Source organism: Trachypithecus francoisi, unplaced genomic scaffold, assembly GCF_009764315.1.
Source record: "Trachypithecus francoisi isolate TF-2019V2 unplaced genomic scaffold, Tfra_2.0 Lachesis_group19, whole genome shotgun sequence".
NCBI classification, from domain to species: domain Eukaryota; kingdom Metazoa; phylum Chordata; class Mammalia; order Primates; family Cercopithecidae; genus Trachypithecus; species Trachypithecus francoisi.
In genome coordinates, this window is record NW_022681464.1 from 24939029 (window position 1) to 24964873 (window position 25845).

General features: G+C 38.1%; 1 protein-coding gene across 2 annotated transcripts in view; it reads left to right on the top strand.

Annotated features, from left to right (window-relative positions):
* The first annotated feature begins 17102 nt into the window (after positions 1-17102).
* Positions 17103-25845, top strand: part of DSC3 (desmocollin 3) — a 50845-nt gene continuing 42102 nt past the window's right edge. Inside the window, exon 1 of one of the 2 annotated variants that reach the window (XM_033178069.1) lies at positions 17103-17246. In XM_033178069.1, the coding sequence (XP_033033960.1) occupies positions 17178-17246 (69 nt within the window). In that variant the 5' untranslated portion in view covers positions 17103-17177. The remainder of the gene's footprint in view (positions 17247-25845) is intronic. The other variant, XM_033178070.1, reaches the window with a different exon arrangement.

Genomic DNA, 25845 nt, shown 5'->3' on the forward strand with positions numbered 1-25845 from the left:
GATTAAATTGAAAGCAAAAAGAAAATACTATATCATCTCACATTATCAAAATTGAGTACATTCATGTTCTTTTGGTCTTAAAATTTTACTTTAACACACTTAGGATTTGTCATCAGTAATTTGTTATGCACTGTCTACACTAAAAATAGGTATTAATTTATTAGAATTGTCAAATGAAATATTTCAAGCAAAGTTTGCTTAATGGAAACAACTTTAAGCCAATTAAATGTGTTCACTTTTTAGCAAGCTAAAGCTGCTCCCTATTTCTCCTGTAGTAGACACAATTAAAGTTAATCTTTGCACAGTGAATTGCATTCTCTATGCAATATAACATAGCAGTCTGGGATGGAACCTGAATTTTGGATCCCTTGGGGCCCAACAGGCAAGGTTCAGATCTGGGCTCTACCACAAACCATCTGTGTATCCCGAACTTCCCTAGTCTTCAGTTTTCTCATTTGCTTTACAAAATTGCTAGAACATAGTTTTATGTAAATGTTAGGTGTTAAAATTTATTTGGTATCTACTATTTGTTAGATACGGCCTCTGCTTTCAAAAATATGTAGTCCCAGAAATGATATAAAATGTTCCCAGAGATGTATTAATAAGTGCCACAAGAAATCTGTAATGGAATGTTCTTACAAATATTAAGTGTGCACACACACACACGTGTGTGTGTGTGTGTGTATGTGATCTTTTTTTAGCAAGAGAAGTCTCAGTCCTTTCACATTTTGATCACTACAGCATTCCTTTGGAATCAACAGCAAGTGTCCTCTTGCGGGGAGGCAGGTATACTGTGAGTTTCTCTCATCATTCAGGAGAGAAAGCTGTTAAAAGCTTACTCATTTTAAAATTTTAAACAGGTTAGTGCTAGACATTGGGAATTTACCTTATGATAATAAACACAATCCATTTCCTTTCTTGGTGAACATTGTTCTGGCAGGCAGTTTAAGTTATTTATTAAATAAATACATTGTGTCCTTTTGAGGCTTCTTAAGTTTTCTTAGGGCAGGTTTGGTGGAGACTTTGGAACTAACTTATGTCCTATGCTGAGGGGTGGCTCCACCAAGTGTCCAGAGTTTTCAGAGGAAAATCTTTCCTTTCCACTGCCTCAAACTTCAATAAGCTTGCTACCCGCTGAGATACCTTATGTGCATGGGACTTTCTGTGGAAAACAAGAAATGGAGGCTGTATTTCACACTTGGGGTGATGCAGTGTGCTACAGTGCTCTCTAGGAACACGTAGCAGAAAACTGAGCTAATCAAGAGCAAGGAAGAGATCAGAGTGGTGTGTAGGCAGAAAACTACAACAGGCTGTCTAGAATACCTAGACAGTCTCGGAGCACTCTAATATCCTTCCACACAAGGAATGGGACACAGCTTATTTCATTCGAATCTGAATTACAGGATTAACACAAGCGAGCACTTGGGAAAGGAACTTCAGGCCATACTTCTAGTAGTTAATAACCATCTTTACCATACTAGTAATACTGCAGCAGATGGAGTTAACATTTTAAAGGCAATAAGGTGTTTTTTTTTTTTTCACTATAACTCTCCCTTTCTGTAAAAATTTCGTATTAGAAGAGCTGATTCAGGTTTAGTGAATGAAGTTCAAAGTCCTACTCATTCCAGTTTGAAGGTCAATCTCAGTGTGGTGTGATATCTGAAAGAAATACAAACCTAAACCCAAAAGTTTTAAAAACACGATGCCGTTACCAGATGTCTTCTAGTAAGAAAACTAGCAGAAAAACACAGAGTTAATAATGTGTTTCTAGCAGGAAAACACAAAGTTAATACACTTATGTCATAGCAAAGCTTCTGAAAGGCAACAGAAGGCAAATTTGGTTATCTTGGGAGTGTGAGAGAATGTATTGGAAGGATATCAGAAGTTTACAGATTCGATAGGTGTACAGTGAAATAGGAAGCAGAAACAATAGATATTGTCTTATAATGAGGGCAATACAGATAATCTCCTATTTTAGTTGTCCTCATTATAGCGGTTGAAGTTTCTTTGCAAAAATGAAAGAAACAAAAATCCCAAATACCAGTCATTTTCAGTTATGTTAATGCAATTCTTATCTCACACAAAATTTTTATACAATCGTCAGTTAATTTAAATTCCTCTTTGTTGCCTAACACATAGAAATCTTATGAGGATATATATGATTATAAGAACACTTCTACATAATAAAAATAATCCTGAAACCCTCTATATGGTTGATGGATTCATAGTCTCACAAGGCTGTAAAAAATAAGGTCAAAGCAATGAAATAATTTGGATGCTTTCCTGGAGACCAGATACAACTTCATTTTCTACAATTATAATTAGATATGCTATTTCTTCCAAGAATAACATTAATAATTTAAACCCTCCCAATACATTCTAGGTTTAAGCAGAAAAGAAAAAGAAAAGGCAACACTTTCAGTTTTAATCATTTTTTAAATTAAAATATTAACATTTCTAAACATTTTATTTAAGAGAAAGGGATTGGGGATTAGGCATTTGTGCCCTCTGCATTGAAATATCTTTCATCTTGGAACAGCATATTTAAATAATGTTCTAAAGCTTGTGAAAAAGCAGACTGGAAAACTAGATTCATTATGTTGCACCTAATTGTCTTCTTAGCATTCTAAAACAATGCTAAGATAAAACTTAACACTATAGATGGACTTTCATATTTTCTTTTATTGAACAATGAAAAAGATGTTGCTCTAAAACTAAAAGTATGTTACTTTGGCTGAATAGCCAAGAAATAATAAGCAAAATTCAAGACTCAATGATAGCAATTAATGTATCTCAGTTGCCTTACTGATACCTTATTATTTTTATCTACTTCATGTTTTTAAATTTCCTAAACCTTCTTTTTCAAAAGTAGGCGGGGCATGAACATTGATTAAATACACAAAATGCTTGTCTACTCCCTTCTATTACGTTAATGTCAATGAGCAAAGACCAAGATCAGGGAGCACATATCTCCCATCACCACTTCACAGCTGCCTAAGAGACCAACCCCAAGAAAAGGGCTGGCATTAGAACACATTACTCTCAAACTTTCTAAGAGCTCTTCAGGATTACTCATGTCATGACTTGTACCACCAAAAATCTAAACTTCTCAGGTTATCCATTGTCTCTGAAATCCTTATTCTCTCAGGTATGGTAGTTACATAATTTAACTTCCAAGCAGAACACTTTTTAGAATGAAATAGGGTGCTATTAAGAAACAGATACCTTGGAATGACATTAATAAGCCACGACTGTGTAGGACAAACTGAAATTTATGATCTAATCTTTCATCCATTTCTGTGCCCTCATATGCTTCCTTCTGCCTTCTGAAATTAATAGTCTGAATCCAAAGAAGTCACCCTAGACCCTTAATCTCTTTTCTGACCATTTTCTTCGCCTTGTTACCGTTATTCTTGAGTGAAAAAACCTTCAGGCTACCCTCTGAGTATGACTTTTGCCAGAGACCTATCAAGTGTTGGCCAATTTTTCCTTCCCACATTCCTGGGACAGGTAGGTATCTTCCTCCCTCATCATTGTCACTGGCAATGAAGACCATTCCTCCTCCCTTCTCTCCAAAAAGGGAGTCACACATTCTTTGGTGTGAGTGCCACTAGACCACAACACCCATCACACCTTCTTGCAGACACCTATTGGTGTCTAGAAATTAATAGACATTTAGATACTCCTCCTCATTCATTAAATATTTCAGCACCTAGTGCACTATTTTTTTTATTTAATTCACCAATCTACTCTGTTTTCTTCAAAACATAACCATCCAAATTCTCTGGTAGCTCAACTACAAAGACCTTTTTGCACCATCTCCCTTCATTTATCTATTCTCATGCCTATATTTTTGATTTCCCAATAACCTCTAACTGTGCCACATCCAAAATTGAAATTTCAAGCATCATTATCTCTAAAAACTTCCTGTTAGCTTTCTAGTTCTCTTACTCTAGCACTTCTATTCCAAATATTTATCAAAACTGGAAAGCTCTATCACTTCATAGGCTCATTGGTCTCATTTTCTTCCTTTCTCAGCTTAAATTTACTTATTCATTGCTTTCATCCATTGCCCCATAACTCTCAATTCCCCCCCCTTTCTCCCCTCCTTTGTAATCACTTGGCAAGACCCCATTACTCGATAAACGCCATTTTCTACCTACTTTGTGATTTTTACTTGAGCCCTGGAACATGGGGCCCTGGAACTCTCATTCCTGACCCACAATTGTACCCTGTTACCTAAGTTCAGGGATTTTGCAAACAGTGAGACACAACCCAGTGGAGGGACATAAGATTAACTTCACAGGTGACAACATGCATTATCAATGAATTAGAAGACAAGAACAGAAATTGTCAGAGTATATTAGACATAGGAATGGTAAGTATTATTCACAAAACGTTTGTTCCAGATTGCATATCTGAATGGCAGAAGAGTTCACAATATTAGAAATATTTCTTATAATGGATTAGAGTCAACAATTCAAAACACTGACCTAGTCAATTTTCTATTTTACAACTACTCTTTTCTCAAATCTCTAACCTGCCTTCCTCACTTCACACCTGATTTCACATACAAAATAGGAGAAGGAAACTCCCTTAACTTTCCACCACCAACAATACTAGACTATCAACATCTGTACCATATACACTGACATATCCTTTTTGAATGAACTTCTCTTCCTATTTAAGGCAGCCACTCTTATTACTACATTGGTTCCTATGAACTTTTGCTTCCTCGAGACCTTTGTTCATGAAATGAAACCTCTGTCTCCTACATTGTTAATTATTCACTTTTGCCTGGATCATTCTCATTAACAAACAGAAATGTCTAATAAAGATGATAGGTATCATGTACATAGCAGTTATGATGCGCCACATCCTGTTGTAAAATTTTACACGTTACTTATTTTTATTCTCACTCAAATTAGGAATTCTTTTTCTTACTCTTTTATGGACTGAGGCACAGAGGGTTAGGTAACTAGCTCAGAGTGACAGTACTCTGATGTGACAGAATCAATATTTGAACTAGACAGTCTGGCTCCTGAGTCTGAATTCTTAACCGCTATGCAATTTGCTTCTTTCATATGAATAAAACTTCTTTACTAAGTTGCCCTTCCGCTATTTTTAAATTTTCTCCAGTTCCCTTTATGACACTGTCACAAATGCCTTTTGTGCAGCACACCACAACCCCTCTTCACCAGGTTGTGGCATAGCTGAGGCTGATGGTTCCTTTTATGCTGCCAGCATTCACCCACAGCACCTGTGAAGTGTCTCTTGGTCTGTGTGTAGGTACGGCCCTGGAGATCAGAAGAGTTATTGTTCCTCAGGCCCCATTCTCAAACAAAGGGGAACAAGGGTCAATGAATACATGTCCTAGGTTCCAGTTTGTTGAGCAGACCCCCCAGTGGTTTCCTGCTTTCTAGTATCCATGCTTTTGTGTAATTTTCTTTCCCTGGAACATGGGTACGACTTATGAGTTGCTTTTCATCAATAGAACATGGCAAAGGTAATAAGATGTCATTCCTGTGGCTGTGTTTTATAAGACTCTATTTTAGAAGACTAAAGAAGAAGTTTTCCTTGCTAGCTTGGAAGTAATAGCCATGTTAAGGAAGCCCATGTGATAAAATCCTCTAGAAACTCCAGGTGGCCTGTAGAGTTAAACAGTGGCCTCCAGCCAATAGCCAGCAGAAAGCAGGCCTTTGGTTATACAGCAAGAGGAAATCTGCCAAGAACATGACTGGGCTTGAAAGTGAGTCCTTCACCAGTTGAGCCTCTTGATGAAAACACAGCCAATGCCTGGTGAGATTCTCAAGCAGAAGACCCAGCTCCGCCATGCCTAGACTTCTGATACACAAAAACTGTGGACAATAAATATGTGCTGTTTGACACATAGAAGATTTTGGCAGCTTAGGGTTACTTAGTAAAAAATTTTTGTTTCAGAATATAACTCTGAGGTGCATTCTACATCATATCTTAGAGGGTATAACCCACAGGATTATACTGCATAAATCAGCTCAATAACACACCTTTTATTGATTTTTATATTTTCCCATTCTCTGCCTCTGCCTCTGGGTTTATATCCCAATAGAATAGCATCACTCACATTTGTGTTTCAGGTTCTGCTTTCAGGGGAACCAAGATGTGACAGGCATGAGGGAACAAGGATCTGAGAAACATCTGGCTCTGCCTTGTTTTCTTTGTTCTTTTACCTAGTCTATCTTTGGCTCTCCACAGTCATATTTTTCTCATCACCACTCCAGTAAAACTTAATTTCTTGTTATCACCGATGACTTTATTCATGTCAAATCAATAGTCAGTGTTTAGCCCTAATCTCACTTGACTCCTCAAAAGACGGTGCCAGAGTTAATTACTTCCTCTTTTTATTTTTATTTTTATTATTATTATACTTTAAGTTCTAGGGTACATGTGCATAACATGCAGGTTTGTTACATATGTATACTTGTGCCATGTTGGTGTGCTGCACCCATCAACTCGTCAGCACCCATCAACTCGTCATTTACATCAGGTATAACTGCCAATGTAATCCCACCCTCCTCCCCCCTCCCCATAATAGGTCCCGTGTGTGATGTTCCCCTTCCCGATTCCAAGTGATCTCATTGCTCAGTTCCCACCTATGAGTGAGAACATGCGGTGTTTGGTTTTCTGTTTATGCGATAGTTTGCTGAGAATGATGGTTTCCAGCTGCATCCATGTCCATACAAAGGCCATGAACTCATCCTTTTTTATGGCTGCATAGTATTCCATGGTGTATATGTGCCACATTTTCTTAATCCAATCTGTCACTGATGGACATTTGGGTTGATTCCAAGTCTTTGCTATTGTGAATAGTGCCGCAATGAACATACGTGTGCACGTGTCTTTATAGCAGCATGATTTATAATCCTTTGGGTATATACCCAGTAATGGGATGGCTGGGTCATATGGTACCTCTAGTTCTAGATCCTTGAGGAATCGCCATACTGTTTGCCACAATGGTTGAACTAGTTTACAATCCCACCAACAGTGTAAAAGTGTTCCTATTTCTCCATATCCTCTCCAGTACCTGTTGCTTCCTGACTTTTTATGATTGCCATTCTGACTGGTGTGAGATGGTATCTCATTGTGGTTTTGATTTGCATTTCTCTAATGGCCAGTGATGATGAGCATTTTTTCATGTGTCTGTTGGCTGTATGAATGTCTTCTTTTGAGAAATGTCTGTTCATATCCCTTGCCCACTTTTTGATAGGGTTGTTTGTTTTTTTCTCGTAAATTTGTTTGAGTTCTTTGTAGATTGTGGATATTAGCCCTTTGTCAGATGAACAGATTGCAAAAATTTTCTCCCATTCTGTAGGTTGCCTGTTCACTCTGATGGTAGTTTCTTTTGCTGTGCAGAAGCTCTTTAGTTTAATTATATCCCATTTGTCAATTTTGGCTTTTGTTGCCATTGCTTTTGGTGTTTTAGACATGAAGTCCTTGCCCATGCCTATGTCCTGAATGGTATTACCTAGATTTTCTTCTAACATTAGAAGAAAATATTAGGAAGTATTAGGAAGAAAATATTAGGAAATATTAGAAAGTATTAGGTCTAACATTTAAGTATCTAATCCATGTTGAATTAATTTTCATATAAGGAGTAAGGAAAGGATCCAGTTTCAGCTTTCTACGTATGGCTAGCCAATTTTCCCAGCATCATTTATTAAACAGGGAATCCTTTCCCCATTTCTTGTTTTTCTCAGGTTTGTCAAAGATCAGATGGCTGTAGATGTGTGGTATTATTTCTGAGGGCTCTGTTCTGTTCCATTGGTCTATATCTCTGTTTTGGTACCAGTACCATGCTGTTTTGGTTACTGTAGCCTTGTAGTATAGTTTGAAGTCAGTTAATTACTTCCTCTTGTTGACCAACTGTCCTCTGGCTTATGGGACACCACGTTCATAGGATGCTCCTCCTCAATCACTGGTTGCTCCTCCTTAGTCTAGATGGAGCTGGTTCCTCTTGCCCTCCTGACTCTAGGAGTTGGAGTACCCATGACCTCTATCTGCGTTCACTCCCTAGCTTTTCTCTTTTTCTCACAATGCATCTCCAATCTATAAGCCAGTCCTGTGAGGTCTAACTTCACGTTGTATTACAAATCCAAGTTTTACTTCATCTGCCATTTGTTGCCCTCTACAACCTGTGTTCTTGCAACAACCATAAGTGATTTTAGAAATGTATAAATCAGATCATACCACCCTCTGAATCCTTCAGTGGCTTTTAAGAACACATGAGATTAAAACAAAACCTAACCTCTTTAGGCCATTGAGTTGTTTTTTATCTTTCTTTTTTTTTCTTCTTCTTGTTCTAGTACCCCTCATTACCTCATTCTGCTCCAGCACCTGTGGGCTTCTCTGTGTTCTCTGAATGCACCCAGCTATTTGGACAGGGCTTTTACATTTGCAGTTCTTCTAGGCTAGAATACTTTTACTCCAGATCATCAATCTCTTCTATCATTCAAGTCTCCAACCAAAGTTCACATCTCAGTAAACCTTTCCCAGGAATCTTCTCTAAAATACCCATTTCTCAGGCTATTTAAACTAGCTCAGTTGTCAGGGCTGTTTGGACTTCCTAAAAGAGGTGTGTCAGAAAATTGTTGTTTCAGGCATTATGCGGTCATCATTGTTAATTACATGTGGCCTGAGAACATTATTAATGTTCCAGTTGAGAGTGTGAGCTAGAAAGACAAAAAAGTCATTAAAGCTTGAGCTAAAGAAATAAATGAGGACAAATCAAAACAAAAACAAAACCCCATAACCTCTAAGTAAACATGAATAGAACTATTTCAAAGAGAAGTAAGGTTTGATTTCAAGACTGGCATAAACCCTTTACTAATAAGGTATTGTATTGCCCCATTTAGTATGAAGACAGTCAAAACACCTATCTTTGTTCCATGTTTACTCAAGTCTTAGATAATCATTTTGGCTATCCAAGTAAGAAAAGAATACCAAAATAATGTGGGGATTTTTCTTCTTGCTAATGACTGTGGACATCAAAGTAAATTGTGAGAGTTTTGTCTACTGCAAGCAGAGGAAAATCTTAATGGCAAGTACAGTCTATCTGGAAGTCATATAAAACATCAAGATTCAGGGATTAGAATAAATACTCTTTTCCTTCACATGGGGAAGAGAACCATTAGAAGCTTTCTAGCCATAAATATTTCACTAAAGATAGAAAAAGATCTGGACATGGATGGTTATGTGGGAGAAATACTTTCTTGATATAGGCTTCTACTGAAACTTGCTTGAATCAAAGGAGAGATGTTGCAAGTAAGAATAATGGAGTACAGATAACAACAGTTCAGGCAGTACAAGGGGTAGAACTGCAGTACATTTTGTTATGCCTACCATGAAAGGACCTAATGAAATATGCAAAAGCAGATCTAAGCCTTTCTCGTTAAAACACAGATTAGACAGATTATATAAGTGCTGCAAAGAAGGCTAAGAAATGGTGAATGGAGATGTTACTTCTAAGTCAAAATAAAACAGGTTTCTTTAAAGGGTTATTTAAGAAACTGCCTCTTACAAAAACCCAGAGACCTGAATTCTTCCAAAATTGGTCTCATCATTTCATGGGTTTTATATCTCTGTCATCACATTTCAGAGTAAGTGAAGAACCTTCAGGTTCCCAGTGGTGCACATGCCAATGGTTATGAACCACATTTTGAGAATAATTTATCTAGAGCAAGAATTGCCTCCCTGACCTGTACATTAGAGTATCCAGGGAAGCTTTTAAATAATATAAAACATACAATATAGAGCCCCCATCCCCAAAGATTCTGAGGTGGATTCTGAGGTGGGGCCTGGTGGTTGGTGTTTATTAAAAGCTCTAGAGACACCAACATGCGGCCAGAGTTAAAAAATGTTCCTCTTGATGATAATGCTCCTAAACGTGTAGCTTCACTTGTGGACGTAACAGGCCTTAGTCAGTTCCCACGCAGGTGCAGCTGAAACTTCCCACACCTCTGAGTCATTTACAGAGCTGGGCCTTTGTCTTTCATGACAATAAATCTTATCTTGGCATCCACAACAAAACTTTAAAGGGTCTTTTGGTTTAAAAGTTTAGATAATAATGCTCTAGAGAAGATAATTTTGCCTTCTTCTTTCTACCTACATATTCACCCTGTGAAGCAAGAACTTTCAGACTTTCACAGTTCTTATGAAAAGGAGGAATAGAAATGAAAATTCAAGTTGTGTTTTTAACAAATAAAAGATAATTCCATTCAAAGCGCACAAAACTTAATTTTTTTTTTTTTTTTTTTGAGACAGAGTTTTGCTCTTGTTGCCCAGGCTGGAGTGCAATGGCTCATTCTCAACTCACTGCAACCTCTGTCCCCCCAGGTTCAAGTGATTCTCCTGCTTCAGCCTCCTAAGTAGCTGGGATTACAGGTGCCCACCACCACGCCCAGCTAATTTTTTTATTTTTAGTACAGATGGGGTTTCATCATGTTGGCCAGGCTGAAATTTCTTTTAATAAACATTTAAATAATGTATATATTATACATAAAAAATAAATTTTCATTAACATTTAGTAAACATTTTTGTTACAAAACAATAAAGAACAAACAATCCAATTGTACTTACAAATGGCAAATAAGCATAGGAAATATTACTCAACATCAATAGCCATCAGAGAAAATTCCAAACACAATGAAACATAATGTCACCAGGGAAATGCAAATTTAAACCACAATGAGATACCCACAATGGCTAAAATTATAAGACTGACAAAAATATGCTGGCAAGTATGCAGAACAACTGAAATTCACATATATTACTAAGGAAGAAGTGAGAAATTGGTCTGGTAGTTTCTAATAAAGTTGAGTACAGCATCTATCCTATGACTGGGTAATTCTACAAGTAGATATAAATATAAAAGAAATGAAAACTGATGTCTTACTAATATATTCAAACATATTGTATAAATTTAAAATACATTGAATGAAAGAAAGCAGACACAAAAGCATCGATACCATGTGGCATTCAGCCTTGAAGATGGGGTCCAATGATCTCTGCCTCCTGGATGTCATTTCCCTGTGTAATGCCCTTTCCTTAACTGTGGACTGTTCCTGGTGATTTACTTTTACCAATCGAATTCAGCAGAGGTGATAGGTATCATTTCTGATACTGAGTTACAAAAAGACTGTGACTTCCATTTTTGAAACTCTAGTTTTCTCACATGTTCTTAGGGAAGCCAGGTATCCATGTTGTTTGATCCCCTAGAGAGGCCCTTGTGACAAGCAACTGATGTCTCTGGTCAACAATCATCAAGAACTGGAGGTCTGCCAACTGCTACATGAGTGAGCTTAGAAACAGATTCTCTCTCATCCAGCCTTGAGATGAGTGCAGCCCCAGCTAACCACTTTGATTGCAGCCTGTATGACAGCCTTTGAGCCAGATATGATTCGCTAAGCCATGCCTGGATTCCACAGAAACTGTGAGATGAGTCCTTCCTCTAAGCCACTAAGTTTTGGAGTAATGCACAAGTGATGTCTAGTAGATAAAAACCGAGGCAGCAATAGGTAACTAATTCAATGTGTGATTCCATTTATGTGAAATTCTAGAGAAGTCCAAACTATTCTTTTGTGACAGAAAGCAGAACACTGCTTGCCCCAGGGTAGGGATGAATATGAACTGGGGTGAAAGAAATATTTTAACCCGAATGATGGTAACATAGGTATATATGTTTGTCAAAACTCATTGAACTGTACATTTATGGCCTATGGATTTTACTATATATAAATTGTTACTCAAGAAAGAAGGAAAGGTCAGGAATATTATTCTTTGGCCAACTGACTGGGAATAGGTGTATGGATCACCATAATTGGATGAAATGGAGAAGGAAAAATAATTTTCAAAATTATCCAGTTTTACAAGATTAAGAGGCCAGAGATTGGAAAAACATGTGGACCTACACCAAGGCAACTACATCAGATAAGTCAACAAATAATTCAAAACTTCAGTTAGTCTCTAAGCAGGAGATTTTATGGAACTTGTCAAGAACACTGTAATCTTACTAGGAGGGGGAACAAAATAGCTTTTTTGATACATGCCTACAAACCTACTCGAACTATTACTAGCTCCTCGGTTTTTAAATGTTCAGGCAGGACCTCTGTATTAGAGTTGTTTAGAGAAACAGAGATCTGGTAAAACCCGCCATAGATGTATGTAAGTCAAGACTAGTGTTTATCAGTTAGGGAGGGGTGTAGCTTATAACATTTGAAAGACAGATGCAGATATGAGCCTTGAAAGCAACGCAAGAAAAGAAGTGGTTATTGTCCTGGGATTGCGCCTACTCGGTGAACACTAAATAGCGAATTTGTAGAAAGCTACCCCTCATCTAGAGACAAAAGACTTGGGATACTCGGTAGGCTGAAAAGAAAAGACAAATCAAGATGAACAAATCTTGAGGTAAATAGCATTAATTAATATGTAATTATGAACTAACAAAATAATAAATAATTCTTGAGTTAAATAATTTGCTAGCCCATGGGGAGCTGGTGGCAAAAGCTGCCTCTCTGCTCCTGAGCTAGTTAATAGGCATCTAAACTGGGGAATACACTCCTTCTCTGGCCTGATGTTAAGGAATGATCATTCTGAACTTCTGAGAAAGAAGAAGGCTGATGGGGCAGTGAATCAGGGAATGACGCCGGGATCAATGACACATGAGGTCTGGCAGTCAGCCCACTCACACCTGTAACCTTCACTCTTGAGCAATGCCTTCTGAACAGCTAGATGCACACAATGAGTTCCTGGAGACATGTGAATGTGCAGGAGAAACTGCAGTCTCACCTAGTGGAGAGAGATTTTTGACTCTAGAGGAAATCAAAGTGAAGAATTATGTGATGATTCTTAGATGAGGTGGACAAAAAATTCACCCTGTATCAGGGCTTTGTTATATGGCTTTAGTTTAGTTGCTATAAGAAGTTATCTCTCACACAATAGGGTTTTGTCTTTTGTGTGGAAATTACCATTCCTTCCAGCCAGTGGGAAGTTACTGGAAGATTGCTCCTCCCTCCTTAAAAGGACTGGTTGAAGAAGAGGATATTTGTAAAGGAGTCTGAAGATTTTAGTGGAGGAAGAGTAACCCCATTGTAACAGATCTTGACTCATTAATTAACAAGGAGAGACTGGAAGGGAACCTTTCTGAGCTTGGCACGCCCTATCTGGATTAAACTATTGTAATAGTGTTACTTAGACTGGATAATGCTGAATTTGAGAAATGTACAAATGTCCGACTTTTGAATGATTGTTGCCAAGGTTATAGTGAAAGGTCACATTTCTGTGGACGGGAGTGAGCTTTCTCCTGAGAGGAAGGGATAGTCCTAGTGTCAATCATTCTGGGGAGATATGAATCCTAGGATGAGAAGTGAGGACATGAGACCCACAGCAGAATAGGGGGAAGGGGAAATGTCCCTGGAGGCCAAGGGTCATTTGGATCTAGAGTTGAGGTTCTCATTGCTGTGTGGAGTAGCATTCCCATGGGATTGAAATTAGCACCAAGTGCAAATTAGGTGCTTTCCATGGGTGAATAGGTGAGAAGGAGGCACACAGGGATTCTGGGATAGCTCTGCTAGTGGGCAGCAATGCATTATTTCGAATTGACTTTTGACTTAAACTTTCTATTATCCTCAAGGCCCCAGCAGTCTTTTGAAATGACCAAAAAGTCATGGTTGTTCTCACTAGTGCTCTGGGAAATCTGCAGAGTCTCTAGTCACACTGCGGCTATTGATCCTAAATAATATTCCAGACATGCTTCTGAGTTCATGTCCCATGGCAGAATTCATTTTTGTGCCACAAGATCTAAACAAATCTTTTACTTGTTTTTAATTCAAGCTTTTTTTTTTTCATAAATTCCTCTGCTTTTTCTTGTAAGTTTGTCTCAAACATCATACAGTTGACCTGGCAGTACTTTGTAGCTGTGTTTGAGGAAACCTACAGTTACCATGTCACCGTCCATGTAAGCCACCGAGATGAGTAGGTGTGTTAGACTAGCACCTGTTGGTGCTGAATTGTGCAAGGCAGCCTGGCTCAGGGGCCAGAGGTCAGGTCCCACCTCCTAAGATTAGTTAGCTCTTCCATAGCCAGAGATTTCTCACAGGTCCAGAGTGAAAATACTCTTCTTCATTATCTTGTTTGCTTTCTGCTGGATATGTTGCAATTCACCTGAATTCCTGAAGTTTTGTTCTTTAGTCTAAAGTCACGTCCCATTTTTGATCCTTTGTTATTGCTGCTCTTACCCTTCAAACTAAGAACATTAACAAGGGAAAATGATAAATTGTTTTCCCATTTTGGGTCATTATCGTTTTAGCAGTGACTTTCAGTTGACTTTGCAGTTTGAGGGATAGGGTATTAAGATAAAGACAGTTCAGAAAACTCTATGCTTTATGATACCTCGTGATGATTTAAAATTAATTTTATAATAGAAAGCATCCAGTTCTAACTATATCTAAACTGAAGCTCATATTTTTAAAAAAATCAATAAACTATTTTAAATCATAATTTATATGGGAAAAATATAAGCAAAAAATATAAGCAATTTAATTTATCCTCAAGTCATATTTATGTTGTAATCTGTAAAGATTCTTCTTTATATGATAAAAATGCATTGCTTTTTATTGGGACTTAGATTAATATGCTCATGATGGACAAACAGGAAATTTCAAAATCATTACTAATACTACCTTCAGTTACTAATGTTCATATTGCACCTAGAATATTGCAATACAAGTTAAAAATATCCATAATATGTTTTCTTCCAGTTTTTCTAAAGTAGATTCTTACAACTTTTATTTTGCAGAAGCTAAAAATGGAAGCTCACAGCAATTGTCATATTAGTCATTAGGCTTAACAATATCCTCTATTACACAGCACAGTCAAAACAACCAGAGGATAGCAATTTTAGAGTCTGAGTCTGTCAGAGGACAGTCCTAACCAGGCCAGACTCTCATAAATCTGAAGATAAAGTTGAAATCATAGAAAGACTGAGAATAGTTAGAATAAAGAAAAACACTTCAAAGTCTTTTATTCCCTAGGTGTTAAAGCCATATTACAGCACAAACGGGTTCATATGTGCAAATTCACCAAAAGTGACAATTCTGTAGCAGTAGTTACCCTTTTCACACATTGAATAGATAGTTCTCCACTTCTGTCAGGATGAAATTAAATTCCTCAGCATGGTTTGTCATGAGCCATCTTTCCAACCTAATTCCCAGCCACGGGAGTTCTTCATCTAACCAATCTGAACCAACCCCTTTCTGCTTTCTTAGCCTGGGGCACTCTCACAGGTCTCTCCAGAGCTTCTCATGTCCTGTTGATGTTGTGTTATCTTGAAGCATTCTCCTACCTTTTCCTTTTTCTTTGCTGGGCCTGTCTCAACATTTTGCTTCTTCAAAGCTTTCTCCAGCTAAGTTAGATCATCTCCTCTAAAATGCCTTAACACCTCAACCCTTCACTTTAACAGTGAATTCAAAGTGGTGAGGGAGGGAGATTGGTGCTAGGGTCTCCTTTACTCATCTAAGTTCAAGAAAACCATTCTGCTTGGATTTCTGAGGGCTAGCTGGGGCTGGGCTGGAAGCTTTCCCTGAGGTCGTGCTGGAGGCACATGGAGGATGGGAGGTGAAAACGCTGGAGTAGAGAGAAGTTTGGAGAACTTTCTCTGAGACTGGAAGGGCTCTTCCATACAGAGACCTCCACTGATGGCTGCCTGGGAGATTGGCACTGGGAAGCTCAACTTAGAGTGTCTGAGCCCTTAAAACTGAGCCTCATGAATTTCAGGGAAGCCCCAGACTTCAGGGAGTACATGGCTTAGACGATGAGGAGTCTATTAGACTTGAACCAGAGTGAGATGAATGAAGCTTATACCACCCTTTCATGATTACTTGGCTGTCTGAAATTCCTGACCTTGAAACTTTTGAACGGACTTCGAGGAGTAGCATCACATGTCTGAGAGAGATTTCCTCCTGAATTCAGTAGGTGAGAGCTCTGGGAACATAAAAGTAAGTTTAGAGAGAAATAAGAGAATATCCCTAGTGTTACAAACGACATCTCTATGAAAAAGTGTAGCCTAGTAGGCTAGGAATGATTGCCTTTCGTCCCTTTCTGATTTGGAATTGTTTCCGACAGGAACTGGATTTTATGCATTTCCTTTCTTCCAGTCCCTCACACAAAGCTTGGCCGACTTTGGGCCCTGATAAATAGTCGTTGCATGATGTAGAATCTGTAAGCCTCATTTTAGAAGGTTTTGTGTGGTAGATATTCCTTTGACCACCTGAAAAATTTCATTTTGGTACCAGTAAGTAGTAAACCAATAATTTACATCTAAGGACAAAGTCGTTTTTAGAAGGTTCATATAAGTCCCCCAAACTGTCAGTTAATAGAGCGCTGAGTGTAATCACTCGTATTTTGGTTGCGTAAAAATGGTTAGATTCGAATTTCTTATATTTGGTTTTAATTTCTGACATGCCAAAACCTGTTTATTCACGCCATTTGGCATAAATTCCTTCTGTCGTGTGTTTTGTCATGTTAGTCAAATCTGGAGAGAATACTGTACATATATTTTGCTTTAATCTGAAAACACTGCCAGAATTTGTTCAGACGTCGAAGGGCAGATCCGCTGATCCAATGACAAGGGTGTTCCTGGCATCCAGCAGGGCCCCTGTCGAGGCAGGGATCCCTGCGGGCGGATTGGGGTTCTGCATTGAGATGCACCGCGCAGCGCCGGCGATGGTGCCGCCCTGGGAAGATCTGGCCTGCCAGGGCCTCTCTGCGGGCCGGGCGGGGCGGCAGCGCCGCGGGGCAGACGAGGGGCGTGGGAGAGCTGGCAGAGGGTGCGCCAGAGACCGCTTTCCCGAGCGCAGACGCCCCGGTGGCTGCTGGGGAGCAGAGGGGCAGGCTCGGGCAGCTCCTCAGCTGTGCCGGCGATGATAAAACTTGAGAAATAACAAGGAGTGGCCTCACCGCGTCCTCTGGGTCCAATCTGGTTTCAGGAGTGAGGTTGCTCCCGGGCAGGCAAGCCTGAGAGAGGCCAAAGACACTTAAAGACAAGCAGCGGCGAGAAAAGCACCTCCCGCGCCCCACACCTCAGCAGATCTCGCTCTCGGCACCCTCCTGGCGCCCGCGTTCTCCTGGCCCTGCCCTGCATCCCAATGGCAGCCGCTGGGCCCCGGCGCTCCGTGCGCGGAGCTGCCTGCCGGCAGCTGCTGCTGACCCTCGTGGTGAGCCAGACCTCGCCGGATAGGGCTGGGATGGGGACCGGGGTGGATCCGCTCTGGACGCTGCGCGGAGCTGGGGACAAAGCGGGCCGAAACGTGACCACCGGGGCTCAGATCAATGCTGCGGGTCTGGTAGCAGCCCCAAGTTCGGGCCTGCAGGAGTGAGGAGAGAAAACGCGTGCTTGCCGGTCGACTCTGGACTCAGCTTTTTGTTTTGAGACACCGCGTTCGATTGTTGGAATTCTGAGTCGCGCTCAGGCTTTGCTGCGCTCTGGCGGGCGCCGTCGCGGGTTGGGCAGGGGGTTGGGATTCACGTTCCTCCCCAGGTGGTGGAGCTGCTGGTGGTGGTGGTTGGACGGCGCCTTTGGGTGGAGAGGGAGGAAGAGAGCTTGTTGGTCAGTATTTTAGGATCCCTGAGAGCTCAAAGCACAGACGTGAAATGGGATTTAGGGGCTGCCCCCTACCCCGCTCTGGGTCCCAGTTGACCTGGATGGGTTCGTTAGTGTGTGCACCTGGGGCTGTGTCCCTGGGTCCCTTTGTGGGGCTGCCTCTGAGAAGCGAGTTTCTCGGTATCTCCCCTAAAGGGTATTCAGAAGCTCACGCAAGCGGTCCACCCCTGCCAGCCTCCCAGCCGGGGGCGGGATGTGCCCGGGGCGCGAAGGTGTGGGAAGCCTGGGCCAGAATGGGGGTTGGGGTCGTGTTGTGTTTGGGGAATGCGGCCGAGGTGGGGAGACGGGTAGAGGGTGACAGTGGTGCGGGATGATGGATGCGGTGGGGTTGGGTCGTACTTGGAGGAGTGCGCGATCAGAGCACAGTCTGGGGTTTCGAGTCTCCGGGAACCTGCCGCCCAGGACGAAATCCTCTAGGAGAGGAAGTTAGAGACAATGCTCTGAGAACACGGGAGACTTGAAGTGTTCGGAACTCTGGCGGCGCGGTTGCACGCGAAGCTTCAGGCTTCAACAGAGTTTCATTCCGCACGCTCAGAAAGGATCCGCGGACCCGCGACTTCCCCGCCTCCACTGTTGTGCATGGGGTCCGATGGGAGCGAGGTGTATAGTATCCGCGTCGGCAGTGAGTCGAATCTGGTCTCGTGGATTCTTAGTGCTTCCCGGCCCTCCACCCTGGCAAGTGGGAGTGAGTCTAAGGGTTGTGCTCCCTTTAGGTCAGCGACATATGAATATGGGATTGGTAGTTATGATCTACGGTATGTTTATGCAGAAGGAATTGGACAAATAAGCGCATCTATTTGCCCGGGAACTGTTCCAACAAAGTATCTGAGCTTATGAAATGACTACAAATGCAAACTGCTTGCAAAATGTGTTCTTTTGTAACGTATTTAAAAGCTTTTTCAGCTTTTCAGTTTACAAGCATGCATTTGGGGTTTTGTGTTTCCTTTACGAGGGAATTGAGGATGGGGAACGAAATTGCGGGTGCTGCTCTCAGATTTTCTCGCATTCGCTCATGGCTTCTGGAGGCCATAGAAGACCAGGAGATGTCCTGGCAAGGCATGGGTGGGGGTGTCGGGCTGTGGCAAGGAAGAAGGTGCGCGTAAATCTAAATGGAGGAAGCTCCAGCTTTGATCTAGGACATACTGGTTTAAGATTTTTTTAAAAAAATAATTCCATTGAGTTTAGATTAAATATCTGGAAACTTAAATATCCGAAAGTGTACATAAAATGACAATTGCTTTCATCTGCAACTGTCAATTTACAAACACTTGCAATTTCGGACCGAATGGGTAAATTAACACTTCTCTTGACCATCTCATGTCTGTATTTCCTTCCTTTTGACTCATGCGACTCTCAACTTTTCACTATAATATTAATGACATAGCATTTTAGAAACACTTTTCATTTTATAGAGACTTTAATGGGTATCTTTAAACCATTATTTATCTTTAAAACATTGTTTGTTCTAAGGAGACAGCTTTTCAAAGCAAGTCTTTAACAAGAATCTGAGACTTGTTAAATTTTAGTCTTCCCAGTAAGCAGCCCAACAGGTTGAGGAATTTTCCCACTCTGCACTTTTCCTGTATCTCCTTCCCACCCTGTGCCCCACCACACTCTAAAGTGCAAATACAATTTCTAATAATCACACGCAGAAAGAAAAAAATGAGAGGGGAATACTTAAAAAAGAAGTATATCAGAGCATCTCACTATTGTTAAGTTTTTGATTGCCTCAGAAAGTGTATTTTCTTCTTAATGTAACCAGAATTGTTAGAGATGGTGGAAACTAATTTTCATGAGATCAGTTGTCTTCTGCCTGTTACAAATAATACGATTCTTTTAAAAACATGTGTTGATACTGTTACCAAATCCACTTTAAGAATTATGTTATCTATTATACATTATAAATGGCACATACTTGGACACAGCTAATCCATCATTTTGTTTAATGGGCTCCTTTCCTAAAGGAGCTAAAATAGTTGAAACATTTGAAATAACTCCCCTCAAATCTGTACTTTTCCTCTTTGGAGGATATGAACTCTGGCTGCAGCCTATGTTGATAAATAGGCATCCAAATTTTTATATTTTATAGGGTTAATGTGAATAATGTGAGTCTGTACCAGAAAAACTTGCGTGATTGTTTTGCTCTGATAATAGTTGCTATATTCATCATTTTAAAATAAAAGGTAGTATAGTAATTTCTAAAGACTTTTCCATTCATTAAAAGAAGATTATGGCAAATAGAGGAAGTAGATGAAAACTAGTTTTAAAACTGCAAGCTTAAAAAAGTCAAAATTGTAGTATACATATATTTAGATTGATGCATTATCAGCTACCTTATTAAAAGGAGATTGTTGATGTTCCTATTGAGACACAGCTAGATACGGAAGCACGTTCTGAATAAATAAATGTAAACTCATGCACATTCTTTGGTCCTGTTGTAATTCTCATGTGGCAGTCCTGCTCCATAGATGGTATCTGTGGTGACCTGCAGTTAATCATACTTTCCATTGAAAGTATGATAGCTGGAATTCCCATCTTACAATGAGTTTGGGTAGAAACAACTTTATTATACTCATCTAAGTACTGAGAATGCAGAGCAGTAAATCTTGCAATTTACTTTTGAAGTGGTAAGAATTGGAAAGGTAATATTTCCATTCTGAAGAAGATTTATGGCCACAGGAGAGATGAAGAGTTAAAATTCTGTAATTATTGTGTTCAATCCAGAAGATCCTCTTCACATTTAAGACATGCCATAAATTTCCATTCTTTTTCTTCTTTCTCTACTGAAGCAGGGTGTCATTTTAGAAAGCCTACTTTGTGTATTTACTGAAAAATTAAACACTAGCATAAAAGTGAAACAACTGTAGATAACACCTTTAATTTTCATTCTCTCTTTGGCATTAAATTTTTCAATCAGGATTTAGTGATTTGTCTGATAAGCTTTCTATCATGCAATTAATACAATTTGCTTAGTACTGTAAAATGCAGCAAACCAATTTATTTTGCTTAGGCTGCAGTAAGTAATACTTTACATTATCATTTTTAAGCTTAGTTTTTTATATTTTAATTTAAAATATGGGCACTCTTGTATACAGAAGTTATTTTTATTATAAAATAACTTTAAAGGTCATTAGTTCATCATCGTTAATATACTAGTGTCTTTACATTTTTTTACTTTATTTTATTTTCAATAATGCAGCCAAACCTCACAAAAACATAATCTCAATTGAATTCATAGTTTCAAGAAATATACTATAACTGAAGTCTATATTGAATATTATCCCTTTCAAAAGTTGTATTAATGAATTAACTGTACATTCTTTCTAATAATGTCCTATGTGGCAATGAAAATGAATGAACTACTGCTATGTAGTTAGGAACTTTGAAAATATTAGTGATGTTCCATTTCTTAACCTTGAATGTGAATACCCTAATGTTCATTTTATTATTTATTAAAACACACACGTACGCTATATGTAATCTTTGGTATTTATAATATATTTTAGGAAGAACATTTTTAAAAAAGGAAAGAAATGAGCAGTAGAGGGTATCAACTAAACCAAACCTCTTGAGTATAGAGAAACTCTGCTCAAATTGAGCAAGTAAAAACACAAAAGGCATAGATAAAACAATATTAGGAATGAAAAGGAAGTACAGTTTTGGAGAGAACAAATGTTAAAAAGTAAAATAATATTAATAGATAATTCCAATTAATTTGAAAATACAGACAAAACAGACAACTTCTTACAAAATACACATAACCAACATTGACTTGAGTAGGTATACAAAATCTAAATAGATCTGTAACCATTAAATAAACTGAATTAGAAGCCAGATAGCTCCACACACACTTCTTTAGATCCACCAGGCCGGGGCTTATGACAAGTTAATTCTTTCAAAATTATATGGAACAGAGAGTCTGTACTTTATGTAAATTATTTCAAACAACAGAAAAATACAATACTCTTCTTAAATCATTTTATGAGGATTGTATGATGTTGAAAAATAGTAGCCTGATCTTACAAATATGTGAAATGTTGAGATAAATTGAAAGCAAACCAATATATTTGTAAGCATAAATATATGATGTTCCTATAAGGCTTATCTCAGGAAAGGAAACATGGTTTCACATTAGAACATCTATTATTGTATTTTAACATAGTATCAACAGAGAAAATGTATCAACAGAGAAAAAGTAATTATTTCAGAAATAGTGGAAACAGTTCGTTTTAAAAGAATTCATATAATTCATAGTACACTCAGAATATAGAGAATGAGCTTTTTTTTCGTGAGATGGAGTATCACTCTGTCACCCAGGCTGGAGTGCAATGGCATGATCTTGACTCACTGCAACCTCTGCCTCCCAGGTTCAAGTGATTCTCCTGCCTCAGCTTCCTGAGTAGCTGGGATTACAGGCTCGCGCCACCACGCCCAGCTAATTTTTGTATTTTTAGTAGAGATGGGGTTTCACCATGTTAGTCAAGCTGGTCTCGAACTCCTGACCTCATGATCTGCCTGCCTCGGCCTTCCAGCATGCTGGGATTACAGGTGTGAGCCACTGCACCTGGCCAAGCGTGAACTCTCTTAATGTAATGAAACGTATCTAAGAAAAATGAATGAATGAATGAATGTTATAAGGAAAAAAGAAAAAGACTCATAATTAATGGCAAAATTATAAAAAATATTCTCTTTAAGTTAGAAACAAATCCATAATGGTCAGTATAGGTGTTTCTATTCAGCATTCCAGAAGAGGTCCTAACAAGCATATCAGATAAAAATTAGCAATAATGAAAGACTTGTAGGATTAAAAGAAAATAAACCTAATTGTCATTTTGCCAGCGACAGGATTAACTACATAGAAAATCCAACACTATCTATTGACAGATACTAGAACTAATAAAAGTAAGCAAGTTTCATGAATATAAGCTTAACATGTTTACATGATTGTATATATTATCAAGGGACAACTCAAAAATATGTTAAGAGGAATCCCATTCATACAACAACAAATCAATGTGTCTAAGATAAATGTAACAAAAAATGTGAAAGACCTTTATAGCAAAAATTACGAAGCTTTATTGAAAAGCAAACATAATTCGACTGAGTGCAGTGGCTCATGCCTGTAATCCCAGCACTTTGGGAGGCTAAGGCAGGCGGATCATGAGGTCAGGAGTTCGAGACCAGCCTGGCCAACATGATGAAACCCCATCTCTACTAAAAATGCAAAAATTAGCCGGGCATGGTGGTGCACGCCTGTAATCCCAACTACTCAGGAGGCTGAGGCAGGAGAACTGCTGGAACCCCGGGGCAGATATTGTAGTGAGCCGAGATCATGCCACTGCACTTCAGCCTGGGCGACAGAGTGAGACTCCGTCTCAAAGGGGGGGTGGGGAGGGAAACAGCAAAAAGGAAACATAATTCATAAGTAATTGAGAATGAATCATGTTGATGGATGGAAAGTCTCAAGAGCCCTAAATGTCAAATCCTCTTTAAATTAATATTTAAATGAAATGGAATGTCATCAACATCCTAAAAGAAATTTTTACAGAACTTGGGCAGCTGATCATAAAATTGTTTTGAAAGTCAAAGTCTAAAAAGAGCAAAAATACTACTTTAAAAAAGAAGATTGAGCAATGGGGACTTTGAAGTTTTTGAGTATCTGGTATACATAACATTTTAATAACGATGTGTCAAATAAAAAAACAAAATTGAAGCACTCTGTTTATCAAAAGATTTCATAATAAAAGGTAAAAAGCAAACTATGTAAAGCTATAAGAAAAAAATAAATTTAAAAAATGCAAACTTAAGTGATTAAAGGAGAAGAATAGACAATTTACAGAAAATAAATGGCAGATAAACACAAGAAAATACAGTCAATCTCACTAAAAATTAATAAAATGCAAATTAAAACAGCCGTTAGGTTGGCAACATGGAAGAAGTCATAAAATTATTTGTAAGGGAGGATATGGGAAATAGAGAGATTTAATATGCTGAGGGCATTAATAGAAATTGATATTAGTACTTTGGAGAGCAACTTGGCAATAGCTAATAAAATGGAAGATGTTCATGTATGGCACAGTAATTTCTGCTGTAGGCAGTGCTGCTCACATAGCATCATTTGTAATAGAAGAAATGAAAAACAACCTAAATAACCATCAACAGAAGAATGACTAATAATAAACTGTGGTACATTTATGGAAAAATCTCAAATATACCGTTGGGTGAAAAAAGCAAATGGCAAAGGGATGCATATAAACACATACTCCCCAATACCAGCTTATATTTTAGAGGCCCAAGCATATACTATATAATAAAAGTATAAAATCCTACTGAGGAAGTATAAATTCTAACTTCTGAAAAAAACTATTCCCTGGAGAAGAGTTGGAAATATAATAGAGCATAAGACTTTAGCCACATCTGTAAATTTTAATTAAAAAATGGAGCAAAAATGGCAAAATATTTAGTTTTTTTAAAGATCTAGATGGACACAGAGCATTTATTATGTTCTAATTGATTTAAATATTTCAGTTAGCTGAAATATTTTGAAAAGAGAAGTGAATAAGTGTATATTGGGGGTAACATTTTTTTGGGATTCCAAAATAGCGACTATAGAGTTACAATATATTTCAACCAATGGGTAGTTTCTTGAAGGAAACCATTTTTCATCCCAAGGTGGCAACTATATGCTTAAGGAAAATATTAAATTAAGCATATGTATGATTTTTTTTAAAGGGCAAACAACTTATTACTTCATTGTCCCAGTTTGCAATCTGGTTAGGATTTTCTGAAAATGACTTCTTGGCTTATTATATCTAAATTAAACAGCATTGTTACATGTTGGCCCTATTTGTCCATATTTTTGAGATATTTTATTTATTCTGACTAATTCAAGTGAGGGTAAGGTGAATCTTTGAGAAGTACAATAATTTTAGATCACATATTAGAATCATTTTGATAATGTATATATTTGTATATAGATATATTTACAGTTATGTTGTGTTACTATGAGTTAAAATCTTTTAATTTGTGCAGAAATCCGTTTTATATTTGATTATATCAGAAATAAAATACTTCTTTGTGGTTATTATTCCATTTTATTGTGCTGAAATTAATTCTGTGAATTTATAAATTTGACAAGGCCTTTCACTACCAATTTGTAGAAGTAACTGGAAAGAGTCATTTTTTGATCAACGTCAGTGCCCTTTTTTGTTTTAAACTGCATTGAGATATAATTTACATTTGTAAAATTCACCTTTGTTAAGTGTACAATTCAGCGAATTTTAGTAAATTTGAAGAATGTGCAATCATTACTACAATCTGATTTTAGAAGTTTTTCATCATTTTAAAAATAAGCCTCATGCCCATTTACAAGCACTTCCCATGGAAATTTACTTTGTTCCTGCATATTTACCTATTGTGGACATTTTATGCAAATGAAATCATACAGTATGTGTTGTTTTGTGTCTAGTTTCTTTGACTGAGTATGTTTTGTAGGTTTATCCTTGTTGTAGCATGCATAGTACTTAAAAAAGTAAATTTTGTTGTATGGATTGTTTTCACTTTTTGCCTGTTGTGAATAATGGTATGTACTGTGAATATTCATGACAAGTTTTTGTGTGGACATAGGTTTTTATTTCATTTAGGAAGAGTGGAATTGATGGATCATTTAAGTTTATGTTTAACTTTTTGAGAAATTGCAAAACTATTTTCCAAAGTGTCTGCATCACTTTACGTTTCCTCCAGCAACGTGTAGAGGTTTCAGTTTCTTGACATCCTCACCAATACTTGTTATTTTCTGTCTTATTTATTTTAGTTATCCTAGCAAGTAGGTATTGCATTGTAATTTAGATAACCATTTCCCTAAAACCTAATGATGTTGGGCATCTTTTCATCTACTTTTTGGCCATTTTAATATCTTTTTTGGGATAATACCTATTCCAATTCTTTGCCCATTTTTCTGTATTATTTGTCTTTTTATTATTGAGTTGCAGGAATTCTTTAAATATTTTTGATACCAGTCCTTTATTGGTTTGAAACTATTTTCTTCTATCCCATGAGTTATATTTTTCACTTTTGTAAAGAAAGTGGTATTTTTCTGGAGAGCAGAAGTTTTTACTTTGAATAAGTATTATTTAACAACTTTTCTTTATCAC